The sequence below is a fragment of the Rhamphochromis longiceps genome, linkage group LG18 (genome assembly GCF_057381845.1).
Source record: "Rhamphochromis longiceps isolate RC_006_pf linkage group LG18, R_longiceps_female_GT1.1, whole genome shotgun sequence".
Lineage (NCBI taxonomy): Eukaryota > Metazoa > Chordata > Actinopteri > Cichliformes > Cichlidae > Rhamphochromis > Rhamphochromis longiceps.
In genome coordinates, this window is record NC_140574.1 from 24,955,561 (window position 1) to 24,979,465 (window position 23,905).

General features: G+C 41.5%; 1 protein-coding gene across 1 annotated transcript; it reads right to left on the reverse strand.

Annotated features, from left to right (window-relative positions):
* Positions 1-314: 314 nt before the first annotated feature.
* Positions 315-13,253, reverse strand: scinlb (scinderin like b). The gene is made up of 17 exons (XM_085389045.1): positions 13,124-13,253; positions 10,881-11,067; positions 9,713-9,867; positions 7,388-7,549; positions 7,101-7,250; positions 6,612-6,701; positions 6,359-6,491; positions 5,939-6,027; positions 5,622-5,837; positions 5,398-5,531; positions 5,128-5,218; positions 3,934-4,104; positions 3,656-3,830; positions 3,079-3,194; positions 1,618-1,695; positions 1,459-1,519; positions 315-1,215 (listed from the first exon to the last, which is right to left on the reverse strand). The coding sequence occupies exons 2-17, from the start codon at positions 11,059-11,061 to the stop codon at positions 1,055-1,057; spliced, it is 2,163 nt and encodes a 720-aa protein (XP_085245171.1). The 5' UTR covers positions 11,062-11,067; positions 13,124-13,253; the 3' UTR covers positions 315-1,054.
* Between the last annotated feature and the right edge of the window lie 10,652 nt (positions 13,254-23,905).

Consider the following 23,905-nt stretch of genomic DNA (forward strand, 5'->3'; position numbering starts at 1 on the left):
GAGATAACATTGACTGTACCCAAATGTGAGTATACACAGCAGTGCAAAAAATAAAAATTGTGCTAAGGCCACTTCCTCTATTAAAGTGTGTTGCCATCCTGAAGAACAGTGCAGCTGTGAGCAGAGTTTTCATTTCTTCTTCCTACTTCTACTGCTGTTGCAACAAGATCCCATTTTTCTTTATTCCCCATCCAACAGAGACATTTAGTGATATGTGGCTGTTAGACCTTGCGATTTCTGTAGGCAGAATAATAAATACGCTGGTGGTGCAGTGCACTGGCTTTCAAGGCTCAAGAATGCTCAATAACCACAAGTTTGAAACACTGTGAGCTTTATTTAAAAGTCATCTATGTGAAAATCCCATTTAATAGATTTTTAACATGTGACATACACATACCATTGTGTGAATGGGTGGGTGACTGATTGTGTAAAGCCCTTTGGGGTCCTTAGGGACTAGAATAGCACTATACAAATACAGGCCATTTACCATTGTGTGACTCTTAAATTCATGAGCACAGATCCCCCCCCAAAAAAAGCTCCGTGCAACTCATAGCAAGTATACAACTTTCCATTATCAATCATAAAACACCATGCATTTATGTGTACTAAAGAAGGAAGCTGTTTTGATATAGAAACTGTAAGGAAAGCATGAGAGAATGGCTCCTTCTGAACACACAAGTAGAACAGTAAAAAAAAAACAGAAACAGAGGATTTGTCCAGCTGCCTAAATGGCTTTCGTATTTTCTTATTCCTATTAGAGCCCTCAGTGGGTATTTGCTAAACATGTAAAGGCTTTTGGATATGATCAATCAACCATTTTGATCAATTAAACATAACTGCTAGCAGAAGCCATCGTTTGCATGCAGATGTGATTCATTCCTGTTTATGAAGCCCAGTACACTGCACTGTTGCTGAGGCAGCTATTAAGGGTGATAACGACGATAGCATTGGTTTTTGGCACTTGGGGATTGAAATTAAAATGAATAAAAACAGCATTAGGGACTGCAGGATAGGTAAGGAGTCAGACATAGACGGAGAGCCTGGAGTTCTGTGTTCAGAAGCGGGCACGGATTCGGTCCAATGGATCTGTGTCCCACATCTTGGGATCCCAAGCCTGGAACCAGCCAGTGAAAGTTGGAGGCTCTGCTCCCTGTTTGATGGTGGTGATGGGAATTCCTTTGCGACCGGAGGGATCCGAGTCCACATATTCTTTTGCTGCACAACAAGAAGGAAGAGAGGGGAAGAGACAGGTGGAGAGATGGAGGATGAGAATGTGAAGAGAGGTGGTGTTTACCTCTGATCTTAAAGTTTTTGGTTTTTGATTTGAAACTTAAAATACTTAAGCACAATAAGTTTTCTGATTCTGTTTCACATGCAAGATGCTGTCAAACAGTATCTTGCGTGTGCTTTGGAAATCATCTTTTTCTTAAACTTTTTTTCAGTTGCAATGTAACAAACCTATCTTGGGAGCTCCTTCCTTTTCCACGTCATTGGCATCTTTGCCAATCCAAATGTAGACCTAGAGACAGGAGAGATTTAAAAAGTCATAATTTTAAAAGTATGTCCTACAAAAGTTGTGAAAGTGACATTTCACACATGCCAGAAAGATCACCTCACCTGATCCCAGGTGTCAAGGAGCATTACATCATCAGTGGCCAGATCTGATTGAGTGAAGTCTCCAGGAACTTCTTCCACCTGAGAGATGGGACAAAAGGAAGCTCAGACTGACTGCCTGCAGGGTTTAGGTGCGTTCAAATGTCACAGTCCTTCCCAAATTAGCACTATACGCTGATCAGGCATAACATTAAGAGTAATGACAGGTGAAGTGAGTAACACTGATTATCTCTTCATTGTGGCAGCTGTTAGTGGGTGGGATATATGGCACTCATCCAAGATGGCGCCAGTGTTCATGGCGGGCCGTCTCTTCGACTTCTGTCTGCTGTTTGTTATTTGTTCTTTTTTGTGTTGTCCTGATGTCTACGTGCTTTTCACATATATTAGGGAGCAATTGAACATTTTGTCTGAAGAGTTAGAAGCTGGAAAAATCGGCAGGTGTGAGGATCTGAGTGAGTTTGATGAGGGCTATATTAGGATTAACGAGGCCCTTGTGGGGTGTTCTTGGTCTGTAGTGGTCAGTATCTATCAAAAGTGATCCAAGGATGGACCAGTGGTGAACCATCGACAGGGTTACTGGTGGCCAAGGCTCACTGATGCACTAGTGGTCTAATCCAACAGATAAGCTAATGTAGCTCAAATTACCCAAAAAGTTCATGCTGGTTCTGATAGTAAGGTGTCAGAATACAAGGAGCATCACAGTTTGTTGTGCACAGGGCTGCATAACCACAGACTAGTCAGGGTGTCCATGCTGAATACTGTCCACTGCCTAAAGCACCAACAATGGACTCGTGAGCATCAGAAATGGACCACAGAGCAATGCGAGAAGGTGATCTGGTCTGATGAATCATGTTTTCTTTTACCTCATGTGGATGGCCACGTGCGTGTGCATCACTTACCAGGAACACCTGGCACCATGATACACTATGGGAAGAAGGCGAGCTTGTGGAGGCAGTGTGACGTTTGGGCAATGCTCTACTGGGAAATCTTGGGTCCTGCCATCCATGTGGATGTTACTTTGACACGTATTACATCCTTAAGCATTGTTGCAGACCATGTGCATCCTTTCATGTGAACGGTACTCCCTGATGGCAGTGGCCTCTTTCAGCAGGATAATGCACCCTGCCACAAAGCAGGAATGGTTTGAGGAGCACAACAGCGAGTTTGAGATGCTGACTCCGAATTATCCAGATATTAATCCTGTAGGATATGCTGGACAAACAAGTCTGATTCATGGATGTGCCACTTCCCAACTTAGACAACTTAAAGTATCTGTTGCTAACATCTTGGTGCCAGATACCACAGGGGTCTACTGACATCCAAGCCTAGACCGATCAGGGCTTTTTTGGGAGCAAAAGGGAGACCAACACAATATTAGGACATGGTCACAATGCCTGATCTTTAGCCAGATGTGACTCTTAAAAAAAAAAAGAAGTTTGAGCTGCATTCTTCTCCCTGACTTACACTGAGTCTTCCTGTTTTGTTGGAGCAGCCAAAGAGACGTGGGGGTCTGATCCCGCTCTGCAGACTCTTTGACGTCTGGTAATCCGTTTTGCCTCCCAGAGCAGACCAGAAGTCAGCTGTGAGAGAAGAATACACAACCGACTTTAGCTACACGTAACATTTAATTGATGCTTAATTTGTTTGGACAGGAAGTGAATCACAGCCTCTTTGGGCCCCTGACTAATAAAATGCATCAGCTCTTTAAGTGTAATCATAATCAGACCTGAAATGTTAGTGTTCACTATCACTGACGCCATCAGGCATCAATGCGAATGGCAAATAAAGGTAGAATTTGATGGCTTTACATAAGTAATTTCTTAGCTTATATACACTTTTACATTTTGTAAGTAACTTAAAAACAGCCAAACAGTCTTTTATCACTCAATTGTGAATCAAAATCAAAAGAATTAGAATGAGATTAAATATTTCCCATAAAATACCTCCTTTTTTATCTTCAGATAAATAAAAGAAAAGGCGCAGAGTTAGTTTCTTTGAGCAATAAACAAGGAAAGTTCTGACTTTTATGTTGGGGACTCACCTGGCTCCTTGCCCTCTGACACATTGCTGGGACTACCACCCAGGAAAGCCACCACATGCTTGGCTGCTTCCATCTCTTTATCGCTGGCGCCCACGCCACGCCACACAAACAAGCCACTTGGCGTTTTCAACACAAAAACATCGTTGGTGTTCAGATTGGAGGCAGTAGCTTGGACCTGAGGAACCACACAAGTGAGAGGAGCAAATAAGAACTCTCTTGTACACACACACACACACACACACACACACACACATACAGTGTGTTGCAAACCAGCTTACCTCCACCGCACGGGTAGCATTGGAGGAGCTCTGCCGGATGTGGAAGAGGCGACTGCTGGCGGCTTGTGTCTGTCCACCTTTGCGTGACGTTCCTCCACTGTGGATGATCATTGGCTTGTCTTTGAAGATGCTCATCAGGTGGGGAGGCTCCTGACCCTGTGACACTCTCACCTGTGGGTATTAACAAAATTCACCAGCAAAGGCAATGACTAATCCAGTTATTCCAGTTTAGCTACAGATTGTGTTCTTAGGGTTACCAACACCAAAGTGAAGTGGTAATCTAAGGTTCCGTATCACTATGTGCAGGAATAACAAGACTGAAATAGATCAATGCTCACTTGATATTCACTGTAATTAAATTGAGTTTCAGCTAAGTGATTTTTATATAAATGCAACACAACTGGAAAATTTTGAAAATTTTTAACTAAATAGCAATATAGCGTGATTATTATCTAATATTTTAAATACTTTAGTTTATTTTTAAAGAAAATACTCAATGATATCAGCTGTGTTGGCATGGTTGTGTGAGAAAATCAGCTGAAAACATCTCAGAAATGTCTTAATGTCTCCAGTATGGCTGAGAGTTTGATGTATAACCAGCACTAACTGAGGGTCAAGGTTTTGCCACGTTTTAATGCAATTCTTGTAGTTATGGCAACTTATCTATTAAAACGTGCTGCAGGTTGGATCGGATCAAAATAAAAATGATAGAAACACTGCCCTCTGCTGGTTATCCTGGGGGGTGTTTTTTTCTTTCTTATGGGATCGTTATGAGGCAATTAGTTTTCATCAGCGACACTAAATCCTCTGTAATAGTTAATAAATTTGAAGTATCGGAAGAGAGGCAGAAAATTTTTGTTTTAGTCGTTGTTACACAGCCCATAAGTTAAAAATGGTGCGTACTAGTTATGTGGGAAGTGTGATGAGTAGATTCAAAGAAAGGTAAACGTTATATGTATTAAGGTTAGTTTGAGAGCCATAAGCTCTTACTCAATGAAGGATCTCATATCACCTTTATCTGTTCATGTCAGTCATTTAGGGAGAAAAATTACGCTAATACAATAACTGCTCACATTATTTAGATTGTTTCTTTAACATTTCTAAGTCATACATTACATTACAGGGTCTTTCTGTGATTACACACACTTCTTTAGTGCATGTGATGTTGAGGTGTGTAGTGGGTCAGGTTCTAACCTGAACTGGGGCTCCTCCCATTGAGTCATCCAGCTTCACTGTGAGGAACGCCGAAGCGGCCAGTTCGTCTTGTGTGCACTTCAGCCCCTGCCTGACACAGTAGCACCAACACAGTCTGAAACACGTCATTAACTCGTGCGTTTGTGTGTGTGAGTGTGTGAGATAGAGAGAGAGATCTTAGACAGGGTGTGGCACACTCTGCCACAGCTTTTACTTCATACTAATTTAAAGAGATTATACGCTTTATACATGTTTTACTGTTTTACCCACCATGTGTATATGATGTGCTGCTCCCGTGATCCCTGTCTGTAGCTGTAGAGGATGAGGTAACAGTCGCCCCCATAGAAGTGACCATAAGAGGAGGGATCCACGGGCACATTTGCACCATTCTCGACACGCCAGATCTAGAACACCAGACCCAATCTTTAAAAAAACCCAAAACCTTACAGCTGTGTTTACCTGTGCTATTGTTTCACTTTTTAACACCCTCCTACCTGGACTTTGCCCTTGCCATCGTCCACCATGCCGTGCTGCGCTGCCATGGCTTTGTTTGTGTGTAGGGTGGAGGCATCAAAGGGAACCTGCTCCACTTTGGCTATGCGGCCAATAGTGTAGGCCTTACTGGGACCTGTGGTCTCATCCTTATCCCTCCAGTCGGAAAAGAACTGCTTAAAGAGAGACGTTTCGCCACCTGCAGGAAGTACTTGGATCTGCAAGTCAAACAGAGATTTGGCTTTACGGTTAGCTGCACTGTGGGATTTACAATTGTTGTTTTTTTTTGTCTAAGTTACTAAGTACATGTTGGCTTTACCGTTGTATTTTTGTTGTATCCCTTATCAGTGATGAACTTCTGACCTGCAGCCATGGCTGCTTTACGCTCCGACACAGTGGCCTTAGGGCCTGTTGGAATCAGATAAAACAAAGGCGGTGTAATTCACCTTTATGTTATTCAGAGTGAGAAATATCTGCGGATATTTACGTAAAGACGCTAATTGCAGTGCAGTCATAAAACACAAAATTACTGCTGTAGATTTCCTGTTATTGTTCAGCAGTGTCAAAAATAAAACCAGCAGCATTTAAATATACCTCTTTCACATGTGTAGCCTTAATCAGAGAGACCAAAAAGGTGTAAACACACGCTTTCCAATCATTTCTTTGTTAGAATTTGTGCAAAAAGAAGAAGAAAAAAGCACAATGTTAGAAGTGTTATCACAAAAATGTTTTGCTGCACCTTTCCACACAAAGATGGTCTTGTCCACCCCGTTGTCCAGGATGTAGCACTCCTCCGGAGACAGCATGGCCTGTTTGAAAGGACTGGATGCAGCCACAGACGACACCTTCATAGAGCCAGATGCATCTGAGATCTAAAAGAAAAGGAAAGAGGCCCCATCAGGTACTGATTTCTTTTTTGCTATGAAATCTTTCCACCCTTGTATCAAAGCCAGGGTGTTCACATTTATTTGACTGTCACTTGTGCTTCTCACCATGTAGAGGGCAGCCTTCTTCCTGTTGGAAGTCTCCACCTTGTCGTCATCCGGAGTACTGGGGGCGATGGAGGTTTTTGGTCCTAGAACCTAAACAACAATCAAGGGCATTAATCACTAAAGGTTTATCATCATTAGCACTGATTAAATGCTTTTTAGTGCAAATATAAACACAGCTTTATTCAGATAAAAAAAAAAATCTCTATAAATTGAAAGTATGCTCGTTAAACCAGCCCTCCCCTAACTCTCTCTATCTCATTAGGCATCTTGTTGTAAAGGAAGTGTTTACTAAGCTGCCCTGGCACAGAGCTGGCGTATGAGCAGCACTTACAAAGGGCAGCATTGTGCCCCGTCGTTCCCACACTGACTAAGTCTGTCGAATGCATTAATTGCACTTAAAGCTCCTGCTCTCAAGTGATCACCTCTGAGGTTAAAGTGTGGTGACATTTGCTAGAAGAGGGAGACGAGTGAGGAATGTGCGTGTCTGACCTCTATGATGGGAGCCGGCTCGTCCCCCTCCTCCACCATATGCACTTTGGCTCTGCCGTTCCTCTCATTATCTCTGATGTCGATGGTGACCTCGGAGGCCTTCAGCCGCTCAAAACGGTTACACTCACTGCCGCACCACTGATAGATGTCCTGCAGGAGGGGAGAACCCGGGAAAGGAGGTTTAAAGATGTGAAAGCCTTAACTATTTCACAGAAACTGTAGAGGTTAAACTGCACTCTGTACATACAGTAGCAAACACACACACAAATAAAAAAAGAACAGCTCACCTTTCCCAGGTCAATGATGAAGCAGTCTCCTTTGTTGAAGCTGTCCCAGGACATATTCACCTCGGTTGCTCTGATGACCCTGCGACCCTTAACGTGCAGCAGGCGTTTTACATCCACGCCGTTGGTCACTACATGTTTGAAACCTGAGGCCACACCTCCTTTCTGTGAAATCCAATGATGATTCGCATTAAGTTTTATCCTGTGAATATTCTTTCAAATCTAAGCAATGCGGGGGATGAGCTGATTTAAGAGAAGATGAGCTATCTTTACACCTGAGCTGCAGTTTTAGTTACAACTACTACACACGGGCCAAATGACCAGGTAAGTCACAAATGTTCAAGGGGAGGACGTGTGGAGTCAGCTGACGGTGAAATGAGTTTAACACAGGACTGTAAAATCTTAAGGAACAACTGGTTCCTTAAGACATGCTGTCAGTTAATGGCATAACCACATCCCATCACTCAGAGTTAACAAAGACAATGGGCGGAAAAGAAACTAACATGATGACTGAGGATAAAATGAAGATTGTTGTGTGCAACACGCCGTTGTACCTGGCGGGTGGGATTATCACGTAATGTGCCGTCCTTGGTAGAGCCAATAAACAAAGCAAGTATTTAGAAAACATGCAAATGAACAGAAATACCCTCTGCTGGAGAAGAACAACATGATGATCCTTGTCAGTTTATAACCTCACAAAAAATGAACTGAAATAGAAGTTGAATTAAATGTTTGTGTTTTGTAGACTTTTAAAAATCTCATAATGTGATTTTCCTCAACATGATCCTTCTGCAAGCTACTTTGCAACCTTCCTCACCCCAGTTTCTCATTTGTATGCTCTTTCTGACCTTACTCGGTGTAATGCCTGCCACCACTGATGCCTCCTCTGCTGTGTTTGTTGTGTATCCAGAGCTTTACCGCCAATGGAATTTGACTAAAGTGGTTTTTACTGAAATATGGGTGAAAACAACAACAAAGGAAACTTGCTTAAATTAGACTTTGAAAAAAAACCACCCAGAAGAGTCAGTGACTCATCCTCTGCTGCTGAGGTCAGATGACTAGAGTGTTGTTAGACTCTCGGGGGGCGTGGCTACTTTGACCACCAAATGAAAACCACATTCATCCTGTTATTGGTCAAATGGTAGCAATTTTTTCCGTGGCAACAACGCATGCTCTGTTTATTGTCAGAATAGTTTACTGAAAGTGAAGTTACCAAAGCTCTGTCGAGAATGTGAGGTTTGGTTCTGTTTCGGCTTCGCTGTGTCCCAAACACAGCCAGTGTGCTTGGACTCTGCAAGATATGCAGAGCAGAACTCTCCAAAGAGTAGTAAGCAAGCATTCGGGCTAATTACATTTAACTAAAGCCACAAAGGGGGGTTGGGGTTATGAGAAACAGATGGCTGTTAAAAGTGGTTTAGCTTGTGTTTCTCAGTATCCTTATTTGCAGAGGCTGGTTGCCTAGGTTATAATCAATCAGTCCATCAGACACACCATCAGAGAGATATAGAAAAAAGGGGGAATGCTATGATTTCTTTGAACTTCAGAATCATCAGCTCATCTCAACAGCAAAGTTCACAGGATGCTGGTAATCATTAACACTGCAGACATGTTTCAGTCAAACAGAGTTCTGCAGCAGATCACTGTTCGATGTTTAAAACATTAGTCATCACACCTCTCACTGTTTACAGGATTTATATATTTTTATGGTTCTGTTATTTAATAGCGGACTGGGAGCAGAAAAAAAAGAAATCCTTACAGAAATGTCCCTTATTTAGTTACTAATTTAAACCAGCGGTTCCTCTTCTCCTATCAATAGCCTTTTAATAGCTGACTGGAACCTGTCATTTACTTGCTCATTACCAGCTTCACTTTTTGGACTCTGCTAGTGTAGCTTTGCATGATTTTCAGGTCAAAATAATGCTTGTTTTTCTTATCAAAGTTTCTTCAGAGACATGTCAAAATGAAACCTGGTGTGACGTTAACTTGTCTGCCATTTTGCACGTGCGACATAATAATAAATAATACAGGGGAAGCCAAATAATGCTCCAGTCACAGCCCCTTAAAACCACCGGTCTTGGGGGAAAAATGTGTATTCCCCACCGAGCTGACGAGTGGTTGCTCAATTTTTCTGGCGGTGGCTGGCGGTGACCAGTCAGTGACCCCCCTTGGCAACCCACCTCACCCCAGTTTTCGTCATTTGTCAGTTGTTAGAGCAAAATGTGTATCTTATGACTGGTTGGCAAAAATCTTTTTTATTGCTTTGTTCAGTCACAGATTGTCAGAGTCGCCTGTAGTTTGCATGAAGATCCCAACTTCCATAAAGCTCACCTGGTACTTGATGCCTGACTTGAAGTAACCCAGGAAAGTGTTGGACTCGTAGTTCTGCACCTCCCTGTACTGCACCGGGCCACCACCCAGGAAGTCATCCAGCTGTGAGGCAAAGATCGCTGTTGCTCCACTCTCATCCTGTGAACACTCATCCCCTGCAGAAAATAGACGTTTGTAACCGGCTAGTTCTAGAAACAGTCCTGCAACTGCTTCGTATTCACGCTCAAAACTCAAGCTTCTTACAGAGTAATCTGCAGCGCTTTAGTGCAAGCAGTAACCTTATGCGCCCTCTGAGTCAGGACTGGAGTCATGGTTATAATTGCATAAACCACATGAGCAGCAGAGCCTCTCTGTATCCTGTTATTACTGTCAGATGGCACACAACATGGATAAAACTATTCCACAAGTTTTATCTGACTAACATTGATCCCAGACGGAAGGATTAATTGTGTCCCAGTGTTATAAAGACTGTAATGTGTTGCAGATGGTTGGATGGCATTGGATGCAGACTGGCAGGGAACTACGCAAACCTGCAAAAAACTAGTACTCGTCTCTAATGATCTGCAGGGGCATTCCAGATGTGAGTCATCCAGCAGTTTGTTTTATGTGTCTGTTTTTGTTATGCAACCAAAAGGAAAAAAGAAAACGTTTGGGGTGGAGTATAGGCTTTTCCTTCGCTGCATTGTTCAGGGTGGTTAAAGTTGCACATCACTGAGCGTTCTGTTCACTCATAATTTAATTCTAAGCCACAAAAAGGGAACTGTGCAGGCAAGAGGAATTTCACAAACTCCTGTTACTTTAAGCTCCTCACACAAGGGAGGATGTTTCAGGTCTAAGATCTAAAAACCCAAAGCAGTTTCCAAAACCAGGCTATTGTGGTGCAAGCTCACGATGAAGCAAGGGTATCTGCTCTCATTAAACCCAAAGCTACACCTGTCTGTTTGTGAGTTTAAGTACTACAAATTGCAGGGAAACGCAGCAGCTCTAGAGGAAGTGACTTTTTAAAACTCTGAATATATCACTTAAGTTTGTAGCCGAGGAAAATGCCAAACATCATACTTTATCATGAAACTGGAATGAAAACAGATTTGCTTTGGTGCAATCAAACAAAACTAAGCAGAAGCCTCAGTAAAGTGCAATACTGCAGTTTGCAGCATCCATGTCTTACCCAACCACATGTGAATGTTGTATGATGGGGCTGAGGTGGTGAAGAGCAGCAGGTAGGCATCTCCGGTGTAAAAGGAGCCGTGCAGGGCTTTGGGAACCGGCTTGAGGTCCATGCTCTCGATACGCCACACCTGCAGCCCTGGCTTCTTCCCTGCAGTTTCAAACTCCTTATGGCTAACCATGATGCTCTGAGACACGATGAAGATTAAAAAAGAAAAAAAGAAAAAGAGGAAGTAAATAGTCTTGAAGTTAAAGGAAGCCAGGTAGAGACACAGAAAATAATTTTAATGTTTTTGCCATGCAAAATGTGGCTGCAGTTGAACTCCTGGAAAGCCACAGAAAGCATTCTGAGAATGACAGAAACAGCAGACGCTGCTGAGAGCGCTCACAAACACAATGCAAAAGTTATTTTGTGCAACCAAATTTATGATGTGCTTCCTGAACAACAACAAACGCTAGATTGTGTCTTAACACCAATGGAGGAAGGGGGTGGTGGTAGGGAGGCTAACCACGGCAGTTTATAAATGTACATTCTATCTCTCCTCTAAGCCACTTCCATATTTGGACACTCACTGTAAACACTGAACTAGAAAGACAGGTTCTTTAACTATATCACGCACTGCTGCTCGACGTCTGTCAACCAACTTTCAATAATCATATTAGCCATGAACCGTACATCAATGACTCTCTGCTTAGTATCATATTTTATTTATTTATTTTGCACAAACTCATTGAAAAAAACCCTAAATGATCTGAGAAACCCTTTGTTGTTTCTAAAAAGTCATAATATATGCAGCATATTGTGACACCAGAGTCTGAGAAAAAGTTACGTTTTTTCAGAAATGACTGATGCAGGAACTTTGTACCATTATCAGCACACATTTAATCAGAAAATCATATCTCCACTAAAATAAACAATACCACATTCCAGGCTGACAGTGCTGCGTGACCTGTATTGCTTGCTTCATAAACTCCTATCATATTTTTTATGGCTGATACTGGAGTGACTCTATAACATCACATAACGTCTGGACTGCTACAAAACACAGTGAGAAAGCTGAAGCACTGAGTCCAGGAACTCACAGGAGGTTCTTAAATAAATGAATATTGTGATAAGGTTGAACGTTTGCTCCAAAGAAATTGAGAGATTATACGGTACAGATTGCTAGTTTGTCCAGATTACAGAAGAGCCTGATTACAAGTGTGGCTGCAGGATTATAGCTGTACTCTCAGACTAAGACTTCTCTAACTACGCAGCTCTGACCACGTCCACTTCCACTGCTGTAAAACCATAAACCTGCATTTAATTTACATCCCCTTCATCTGATAACCACAGTGCTCATCACGCAGGCTGAAATATTTAATGTTACTGAGAGTTTAAATCATACCAAACAAACACAATCCAAGGAATCAGCATCATGATCACCACTTATTGTTACTGCGATGTTTGCAGTGCTGTGTCTTAAACGAGTGGCCTGCAGCTCAGCTTTCAGTGAAGAAGGAAAGAAATTGAGTGGACTTCCTGTAAGAGGCTGATCAATAAGTGCTGCATCACGGACAAAACCTCCAGACCCCATAAAGTGCATGAATTGAAAACAGATGCACTGATATTAACGCTAATGTAACACAGTAATGAGCACAATGTTGCATCTCTGTGTGGTGGGGTGGGGGTCATATGCTGGGAAGAGCATCTTCCACCAGCTGTGCTTGTCTGCTGCAGACCTCTGATATATTTACATTTTTAAAAAAGTGCATTTGTGTTAAGAATGAAGTCTGTACTGCTTCTTCCTCTTTTTTGTCTATTGCATAACTTCTTAACAACCACTGTCTATGTTCCAATTAAAGCTTCCATTTCAATTATATTTCAATCGAACGATAACGATCAGCAGCAATATGAAAGAATATCGAATATCACGAACTCTAACGCGTTCTCTCCTTCCTTTTCGCCCCTTTCGCTGGCTGCTGTGACTCAGGAAGAGGAAGAAAAAGAAGAGGGGGAAAAAACAACAACAGCTGGAAACTTTCCACATCTGGAATTTCACTCGCTTTAAACGTCCCAATCCTGCCTGGCTACATGAGAGCGAAAAGTCAGCGATTATCAGCTAAGATCGCGAGCTGTTCACCTTTGATCTAAAGAAATTATGCAAGAATTAAAAGTGCAGAAATGCCACAGCGTGTGCACCCACGTAGACTGGGGTGGGGGTGGGGGGGGGGGGGGGAGAGGAAAAAAAGGGGGAAACTCACAGTTTGTTTGAAGGATGAATCACACAGGAGAGAGAGAGAGATGCGCAGACGAGTCGATGGAGGTCGTAGATGCGGCAGTGAGGCGATTATGGACACTCTCTGGTTTTGATGTGCTGTAGGTGACGAGACGGAGGAGGAGAAAGGGGAGGAGGAGTGGTGCTGGGGGAGTGTCCAGCATGAATACTTCTCAGGCGGAGAGAAGCTTTCTGAGAAGAGAGGCTTGATTCAGGAAGAAAGTCTGCCTTTACAGTGCTGTGCCAACACGACCGTGGACTGCACAGCGCAGATTATAAAGCTTTCATGTAGGGAGGGACAAAGTTCAGCATGCAGTGGCTTCTTAGAAGTAGCACCAGAATGCGTGACTTTAGGTTTGGCTTGAGATCGGTGTGACTAGGAAAAACAAGAGCAGGGAAATGTGTCTGCCTTTAAAATCCTATAATGCAGAGGTATCATAGGAAATCAGATACTGTGAGTTGGGAAACAGCGTCAACGGCTATATTCAAAAGACAACTGTGTGTTGATTTGAAATACAGATGTTAGTGACACTTCAACTTCCCCCTTGCTTGAATAAACCAGCCAGCCCTTGCAGATACAGGACACCACACATACCTCTAAACGAGAGCATCCAGAACATTCATTCGGTCTCATTAGCTTCAAGATAAACACATTATGTAAAACAACTTTTGGCTTTGTTACCATGGTGCACAAAACCCACGGGGCATCTCACCATTTGCACACATGAAAATACCACTCACGTTTGAAGGCATGCTTGCACAAGTCACACCCAGCATCTACCTGCTGTACTTCTTCTTTTACAACAGGCGCAGCGAAACAGAAAGTACCCCTTTGAGTTCTAATGACACCAATTAAAAACTCACCTGGTCCACACCTTCTGAAATTCTTTAAAGATAATGTCAGATGAACAACAATGTGTTGCATATTTGTTGTTATTTGTTTAACAAAAAGGTCTTAAGGTCCCACCACAGTGTTTCAATCAGGTTGATGTCTGGACTTTGACTGGACCATTGCAACACTTTGATTCCTTTCTTTTTCTGCCATCCTGTTGTAGATTTGCTGCTGTGCTTGGGATCATTGCACTCTTTCATGACACAATTTGGGGCAAGCTTTAGCTATCAGACAGATGGCCTCACATTTGACTCTAGAATACTTTGGTATACAGAGTTCATCATCAACTCAATAACTGCTGGGTGCCCAGGTCATGTTGCTGGATAACAAGCCAAAATTATTACTCCTCCACCACCGTGCTTGACAGTTGGTATGAGGTGTTTGTGCTGATATGCTGTGATTGGTTTTCTCCAAACATGGTGCATGGTCTTCTCCATCAGTGGACGTTGGTGCAAAGCTTTGTGGTTTGTTCAGATGCAGCTTTGCAAACCTGAGCAGTGCTGGCATATTCTTTTAAAGAGAGCAGTCCTTCTCCTGCCAACCCTTCCAACCAAGCCATACTTGTTCAGTTTTATTCTAACTGAACTGTCATAAACATTTTAAATGCTAATTGAGGCCTGTAGAGTCTCGGGTTTGTCCCAGTTTCTCTGAACATTTTACAGTCTGACCTTTGGGTGAATTTGCTTTGAGATTCTTCAAGAATGTTATACACAGATAAAAAGCTTTTAAAAAGTGCATCTTGCAAATGTGTATACATTAGAAAGTTTCACATAATATCATGCAGAATATTTCAGTGTAATCACGTTTTGCTTTTTGTTCTTCTTTACACAAGGCTCACAAGTTGAGAATGCCGTGTGAAATTACAAAGGCTTCTTGAGAACTCTGGACAGATGAAAGATCGTGCTTCCTCTCTGTATCAAACTTACAGCAGCTGACTAATGCTTGATCAGATTGTTGCAGCAACTACATGAGAAAACAACCTGGTAACAGCTGATTAAAGCTTCGGTTTGTTTTACAAGCCAAAGACAGAAGGAAGCGGGTTGGAGTGGTAAACATGGCTAACTGGATATTTTATCAAGTATGCAAAACTGTCTAAAATTGTGTGCACAGTTCGTGGTGTAGCTGTTCCTCAGCTGACGTTTCTCTAAGTGTCTGTGCAAACCTACAATAACTCGATTTAACTGATGCAGCTGAATGAAGAGGTGAAAAGAGGAAACATCTCTGCCAGTGAATTTGTAACTTTCTTTCCTGTGGGTTTAGTTGTTTCCTTTTTTATTTTTTTAGATTAATTTGTTTATAAGTGAGAAATCCGCTTCACCACTTCACCACACGTTTATCTGATCAGACAGGGGGACCTCACTGGTGCCAGACTCGGTGGTCTTATCATTAAGCAGGGCGTGAAGTGTCAGCTGAAATGCTGCCTGTGGCTCATTGTGCCACACACCGAGAGCTGGCTGATGCACATCCTCGGTGACAATGCAACCACCGCAAAACGGATTATACTCTCATCATCGGAGGCTTGTTCGTCTGTTACAGTCTAGTGCCTGAAAAGACTACATGTACAAAAAAAAAAACATTTAACCCAAAGAATGGTTCTGTTTTAAGAGATACACATTCATTTTTTGAGATTAGATAGGATGAAACAACACCCTAGCATTTACTGAGTCAACATGTGAAAAGAGTAGCCTACTTAAGCAATATGGATTGATTCTTACAGCACTGTCAGACTCTTAATGGGCACTTTAACAGAGTCAGAACTGATGCACAAGAACTAGTAACAACAGTAGGAAATAGCAGTTGCTGATTTGTGTCAGTCTTCAGACCCAACCAATGGTGACTCACATGAGATCACTATCAGACTGAGCACATCTTTCATGTGTGCAGCAATACTTGCAAACATTTGGCAGCCATCACTTTGCAGCTGCGGAGCTGCTAAGTAACCCAGGCTTAGTGTAAACACTGTAAGCAGATTGTAAGAACCAATCGGTTTAGTCTGTGCATCCAGTCAAGAAATACAGTGACATGGCTGTAAAATCATTTATGGGCTTTTATGTATGTATCTATTAATCAAATAAAAGATAACATGGTAGTAGGTGGATTTTATTCGACCCAAATGCAAGACACAGAGGCAGACCAAAAGACCAAGAACTGACTGATGCAAAAACTTCAAAATGCAAAAGGTGACACAAATCTGGAAATACAGTTGAAATACAGTTAGCTCCATAATTTGTTTGACAAAAGCACTGTTTGTTTGTTTGTTTGTTTGCTTGCTTGCTTGCTTGCTTGCTTGCTTGTTTTGCAATTTTGTCTCTGAACAGAGGCACATCAGACAATCAAGATGTGATTGAAATGTGGACTAAGAAAAACACCTTCACAACAGCTAACATCTAAGTTTAAAATCAATTTGAATTTAGACGAAACCAAGGTAAACGATGGGAATGATGGGAAGAGAAAGGTATGAAGAAGGACAAACATCTTATAATCTGAAGTCTGTCACATTATCTGTCAGACATGGTGGCAGCAGAGTCTTGGCACATGTATGTATGGCCACCGGTGAAATACGATCATCAGTGACTATTGATTATGCGACTGCTGGTACAAGTAGCAGGACGGTGTGTGAAATGTACGGGGCTATACTTTCTGCTCAGATTTAGACAAAATGCTGCAAAACTGATCAGATATCACATCATAGTGCAAATGGATAAGGACCCAAATCATGCTGCAAAGTAACCCAAGTCTCTCAGTGCAAAGAATCAGGCTGTTCTTGAACCCAGCAGAGCCTGCAGCAGCTAAAGATGCCTGAAGTAAAGGCCTAACAGAACATCTCAAGAGGAGGAAACACAGCATTTGGTGATGTCCATGGCTAGATTTCAGGCAGTCACTGACTATGAAGGATTTTTCATTAAGTACTTAAAAACAATCCTCACATTTAAGACTTTTTTACTTTGTCTAATGCATTTTGAGTCTCTAAAAATGGCGAGGTATTAATAAAGTTAATAAAATTTTTGTAAAAACTCTTGAACAAAATGTGAAAGACAGAGGGAAACTAGAAACACAACAAGTAATAAAAAAAAATGAAATCAAAAAGAACCAAAAGTAATGAAATCATAAAAAACCTAATACTCTACAAAAACCCAGAACCATGACAGATTGTTATCCTGACACTCGTTGGACACAGGAAGGTTCATGTGTAAACAGCCTCAGAGACTGTGCAAAACCTGGAAAATCATGCCTAATGTTTTTCAAAACCAGTTTCCACACTGTATTTATTTATAACTTTCAATGCCCCACCTTCTTCTTACTGGTTCTTAGTTTTCCCTCTGCCAACACATTTGAGTTGGTTCTGACATAGCAGGAACTAAATAGTCAACAGTGTGCGTCGGCCAAACCAAAGCTGCTACAGGCACAGAGCCAAATGTCTGAAAACCTGAATTGTCATAAATAAGTAACTAGGAAACCTCTCTAGTACCACTCCTTCTGTGTAAAGGTTTAGCTGAATGAGGGAGAAGCCAGTAAATTGCAGCTCGGTGACTGTGGAGGGCTGTCAAAGGAGATGACAATAACCTTTCAGCAGCGTCAACCACAAATAGTTGTTTTTCCTCCATATGTAGTCACATGACAATCCCCCACCTGGTGACAAAGCACTGCTACACGTGAGGTCCATGAGAACACAGCTGAAATGTGGTCTGAGCAGATAGAACAGGAACAGGAACTCAAACCTTATTTTCTTATTAATCTTGTTAGCCTGCAGCTCTGCTTCACCTTCAGTGCCCGATAAAAGCAGAACAACCCACAGAGCCAACATCCTGATGTGACAACGAGCAAACAAGGATCTAGTATTTCTAAACAACAGGATTATTACTTTATTGTAGTCTGCAGTGCACAGTTCAGTGTGTTCTACCTGATAAACGCTGTTAACCAGTGTCTTGCCTTCTGTGGTTAAACTCGTGTGCCAAACAGACAGCCTGTGTTCGTGCAAATCTCTGTGGTTAACCCTGGCATACAGGTCTCTAGCGTTGCAAAGGTTTTCTTATGACTGTTTGTGCAAACTCAGTCAGGCACTATACTGTGCAAAAGTATAGTTGTTGTTTTTATATTTTCCTAGAAAAATAGATGCATAAATCTATTAAAACATGTGCAAACATTCATGGAAACACAGTTTATAAAAGAAAAACAGAGTTTGTACAATTCTAACAAGCTTGAAAGACCATCTTTATTCTTCAGCACAGCCTGAACTCTCTTAGTCAGCTTAATTTCTTTAAGAAGTCTTCAGGAAGAGTTCTCCAGGCTTCTTGAAGCTCTTCTTTGGATGTTGGCTGCCTTTTGTTCTGTTCTCTGTCAAGATGATCCCACACTGCTTCAGTAATGTTGAGGTCCGGGCTCTAGGGAGGTCAATCCATGACTGATGGTGTTCCAATATGTGTTATTTATCCAGATTTGCTTTTACTTGATTGGAAGAGTGTTTGAGGTTTTCCAGATGGTGGGTCAAAATCTGCACATTTCTGTGTTCAGAATTGCATCAATTTTGACAAGATCTCCAACACCACAGTTTGAAATGCAGCGCCTATCCATTAAACAGCCTCCGCCATGTTTTACAGATGGCTGCAGACACTGATGTAGCTCTCCCCTACATGCAAACATATTGACAATGATTTAAACCAAAAATGTCCGATTTGGACTAAACCTGATGCCACAGGTTTAGTCCAGTTCTTGTGTTATTTGTCAAACCTCATCCTTTTCCCCATTTTTCTTCCTTAAGAATGGCTTCTTGATAGCCACCCTTCCACTGAGACTATTTCTGACGAGGCTTCAGTGAACAGTAGACGGATTAATTGAAGCGCCAGATGCCTTTCTCAGGTCCTGTGTCAGTTCTTTGGTAGACTTTTTTAATGCTCCATCTTCTTCTTGGCCTTCCACTTGTCAAGAAATGCACAATACTGTTAGTACACTAGTAAAAGTAATGTAAAAACATTCAATTGCTAACAAGAAACTACTCTATAACTTTGAAGATGGAGGCATCAGCAATCTCCCCATATCTGCTCACGCTTACTGAGCACCATATCATGTAAATGCATTATACATGAAGCCAGGAGGTAAAACACTGAAAATATTATGGCTGTAAGTGTAGGGCAGCCTTCACTGATGGAACACAGTATAGTCAGGAGAGAAAATGGTAAGCCTGTGTACACCCGTGGGAAATCTGTTTGCATTGTCATCGGATGGTTGCCTTTGTGGAAATCTGCAGTAACAAGTTTGGTTTGCAGAGTTCGAGCTCTGATTCTTAGAAATTGGGCTGTCAGTTATTTTGTGGGAGTGTTTGTAGCTGTGGGCACTGGGTGTGTACCAACAGCAGCAAACTAATTTGGGTTCTGTATTCATGCTCATTAAATTCTCCATCTCCTCTCTCAACCCTTGGTATTTTCCCAGCTTCTTGTGTTCCTTAATATTAGAGATCAGGTCAGCAAGAATGTGCTTTAAGTAGTTGTCATTCATTTGAAATCTCACCAGCTATTTCCATACAAAAGTGTGATTTCTTTTCTTATTAATCATACATATTCATCTATGTAATGGGAGCAAGACATAATTGGCATGTACTTCTACTTAGCAGTTTTAGAAAGTTCCACAAGGGAACTAGTGCTCGACTTTATAGCACGCAACAGACCCCAGTCTGAACCACATCCTCTAGACTAACAGAGTTCTTAAGAAGAGCTCAACAAAAAAAAAGAGAACAGAAAGGCTGGAGCTTCTGAAATATATACAGCTGAGAAAGGCTGAGCTTCAAATTATCCACCAGCTTATATTCAGAATCTCTGAGTCCTGTTGTTACATGAGAACAGGCAGTTTGGTTTGATCAGATGGTTGTAGTCTTTGTCTCTAGTAGAAACACACACACACACACCTCACACAATACCCTCACAAAGAGAAAGCCTCTGATAAACAGCTTGGCCAGTGGTGAGGAAGAGTAAACATACACAGCGTCCATCGACGCCTCATATGTAGGGCGGAAATCATCCGTGGTCATTAAACCAGACTGTCCTCCTGCCACATAGCAAACACTTTTTTATGACCTGAAACAAGTGAGCACACCTCATCGAGACTGGGCTGAAATATATGACTATTATTTTGCTTTCCTGGTATCTGTCTAAGAAATGTCGTGTTTGACACAAAGTGATTGTTTGACATGCTGGAAATATTTGGTTTCCCATCAACACAAACGCATTGAGTGAAGAAACCATTAGGGTTGCTCTGCTACCAGCATCTCTCAAATTTATAAATAAACATTAATTTATACAAAGAAAATATGGGACATGGTCTTAACCCTCCTCCCTTCTTGGGACCTTTTTGTGCCACTGCTATGTGTTAAATGGCTGCCATTTCCACTGTGTTCAGTGGAATATAACCAAACTTGCCACAGGATAGTTTTTACCTGTCAATGTTAATATTCCAGTGTGAATTCCTTAAATCAGCCTAAAATGGCTGAGCAGCAGAAATCCCCACACCCATCACCCTGGGGACCATTTTCTGCCCATTGACTTCCATTATAAACGCTATTTTTCAACCCCAAATTATCATCATATGATTTTATTTTTTCTTCTTTTCTTGGATGTCAATGAAGACTCAGGGCCTTGAAGTTTTAATTTTTAAATTGCAAAAAAAATGCAAAAAAAATAATGGCAGGTCAAAATGTATGTTGGTGCCAATCTTTGGTCCATCTAAAGGCCTACTTATAATGACAATCACATATTACTTCAACTGGTTTTTTGTGGAAATATTTAGTTTCGTTTTTTGGTTTTTGGGGCTTATAACACAGGGCGCTCATGTAATAACACTGGGATTTGAAGGGTTAAAACAACGAAAATATAATTAAAACTTTACATGAATATTTCAGGGAGAAGTAGTTTTACAAGGTTGGCTAATTTAAAGTGGAATAAAATATGGATATATGGTCTTTTTATGGCGTGGCTGAGAATGGTCCCTAGGGTGATGGGTGTGAGTTTTTTAAAGGATGGCAGGAGGGTTAAGAGAGGCTGTATGTGGAACTAATTCTGTGTAGAGTGCAGTGACTTACTAGATAAGTGCAAAACAAAAGTGCACCTTCATTCAGTTTCAGTTTTTTATGTATTGGGACATAGCAGAATTATTTTTCTTAATACAAATTGAGCCGAAATGAGGAAACAGCGTCTGCAAAGTTAAGCAACTAAGTGCTTGTTTTCTGTATGACTTCATTTGTCTCTCACATCATTGTTCAGGAACTTCCGCACTTCTTTATAGCGTTGCTAAAGCTCATTGAGGTTTGTGGCCATCTATTTATGCAAAGGTTTTTTAAGGTACTCCCACAAACCTTCTGTTGCATGAAACACTTTTAGTCAAGCTTTAGCTGTCAGACTGTTAGTATACTTTGATATACAGAGGAGCTAATGGTCAATAACTGTAAGTTGCTCAGGTCCCGTGGCTGCAAAACAAAGCCTGAATCATCACCCCTCCACCGCCGTGCATCACAGCTGGTATGGGGTGTTTGTGCTGATATGCTGTGTTCGGTTTACTCCAAAAATGGAGCTGTGCATTATGGATGTCTCCAGTTTGGTCTACTCTCTAGAGGGCCTCGTTCCACAAGTCTTGTAGTTTGTTCAGATGCAACTCTGCAAACCTGAGCTGTGCTGAGAGGTTACTTTTAGAGAAAAGAGACTTTCTTCTGGCAAATCTTCCAAACAAGCCATTTTTGTTCAGTCTTTTTCTAACTGTACTTTAACATATAACGTTGCTGTATAACGTTAATCAAGTGCATTGGATTAGCAGCACCTAGCTGCTACTTGTCCTCTTAATTCCTGTAGAAGCAGTAAGCGCGTGCTTACTTTTTCCACACACTGTTTCTGCATTACGGTTTAATTTTCTGCCTGCACTGTCGCATTGTTTGACGGTTGCATTCATGGAAATCTGCATTCACAAGTGATTCTTAGAAACTGGGTTGTCAATTATTTTCTGGGAGTGTTTGTTGCTGTGTGTTATGTTTAATGAACACTAGGTGTGTGCTCCACTGATTTAGATTCTGAATTTCTCATGCTTATGGTTACTTATCATACTTATTATTCTTCATGCTTTCTGTAGCACCCATTTTGAGTTTATGCTTTTATTTATGTTTTCAATGCAAATCACATTCACATAAACGACAGTTCAGAGTGCCCAGCCTTCTTGGAGTCACAGCATGGGGTGCTGGAGGGTGCTCCACCTGGCAGTCTTAAACACTGGTCGTGGAGGGGCGTGGTTGGGAGGAACGGCATGCCTGATCTGAACGTTGTCTCCTACTACTTACTTTTCCAGTCTTTTGTTGAGCTGTATCAACTTGCTTTAAAGATGTGGTGCTGCAACCAAATTCAAAATGAGCGAGTATTTTTCATGAAACATTAACATGTCTCAGTGCTATTGATATAGTTTTGTTATGAATAAAATATGGGTTAACAAGATTTGTAAATCATTACATTCAGTTTTGTTTTGTTTTTTAAATACAATTTTCTTTGGAGTTGTATTGCGTTGATGCAAAATTGCACAAAATCTGCAGTTGGCCCCAAGAAAGTGTTCTTCATACAGCGTGGTGTTCTTTAAAGCTTTCAAACAAAACTGTTATTTTCTCACATCTATACACATTTTCTAACAAATGTTCAAAATATCATACACAAATTATTACCAAAAATATTCACTTGTCTGCTTTCACACGTGTATGAATTTGACATGCCATAATCCATAGGGTTTAATATGACGTCAGCTCAATCTTTGCAACTATAATAGTTTGAACTCCCCTGGGAAGCGTTGGGAACATGAAAATGTCCAAAATGTCTTGGTATGCTGAACCAGTTCCTTCAACTGGAACTAAGGGCCTGACCCCAACTCCTGAAAAACATCCCTACACTATAATCCCCCCTCCACCAAACTTTACACTTGGCACAATGCAGCCTGACAAGGACCGTTTCCCTGGTAACCGACAAACCCGGACTCATCCATCAGATGAGTTAATTCATCACTTCACAGAGCACGTCTCCACTGCTCTGGAGTCCAGTGACAGCGTGCTTTACACCTCTGCAACACTTTGCATTGTGCTCGGCGATGTAAGGCGTAGATGAAGCTTCTCGACCATCGAAACTCATTCCACGAAGCTCACGACACTCTGTTCTTGTGCTTTCGAGGTCTGTAGCGATTAATTAGTGAAAGATGGTGACCTCTGTGCTGGCCCTGTTCTGTGATTTCACTTGGACTACCAATTTGAGGCTGGGTAGCTGTCATTCCCAGTGACTTTCACTTTGTTATAATATCATTAACAGCTGACTGTGGAATATCTAGTATGGGGAAATTTCATGACTGCACTTGTTGCACAGGTGGCATCCTATCATGGTACCACGCTGTAATTAACTGAGCTCCTGAGAGTGTCCCACAAATGTTTGTAGGAGTCAGCATGCATGGGGGCTGAATTTTATATACCTGAATTCAGCGATTTTGATTGTAAATTGGTAAAAGCTGATCCCAAAACTCAATGAAGGCTGATCGTTGCTCCAGTTTGTGTTACGTAACCACAGAAGTGCAAAAGGCAGTTTAACCAGCTTGAGCCCCACCCCCGCTCAAATCAGTCTGAGCCAGAAATTGTTCTCTTCTGGACACAAAACAAGCAGTTGCTCTGGTAACATGACCCCACAGTCACCAACTACATGGGAATAAGCAAACAAAACCAGCTCTCAGAAGAATAACTGAGAATCACAAAGTGTTTTATATAAAACTCTTTAATTAAATTAGCTTATTTAAGAACACATAAATATTGGTTATAATAAAAAAGTACATGAAACAAGAATGCTACAATTTGGAATAAAACATCACAGTCTGCTATAGTAG

Bases quoted from the DNA above. Each gene is read 5' to 3' on its own strand.
- scinlb (XM_085389045.1), bottom strand. From the start codon at position 11,061: ATGGTTAGCCATAAGGAGTTTGAAACTGCAGGGAAGAAGCCAGGGCTG. The intron at 6,492-6,611 runs GTGAGAAGCACA...CTTTTCTTTTAG, and splicing joins AGAAGGCTGCCCTCTACATG to ATCTCAGATGCATCTGGCTC. The intron at 4,105-5,127 runs GTTAGAACCTGA...TAATACCCACAG, and splicing joins TGGGAGGAGCCCCAGTTCAG to GTGAGAGTGTCACAGGGTCA.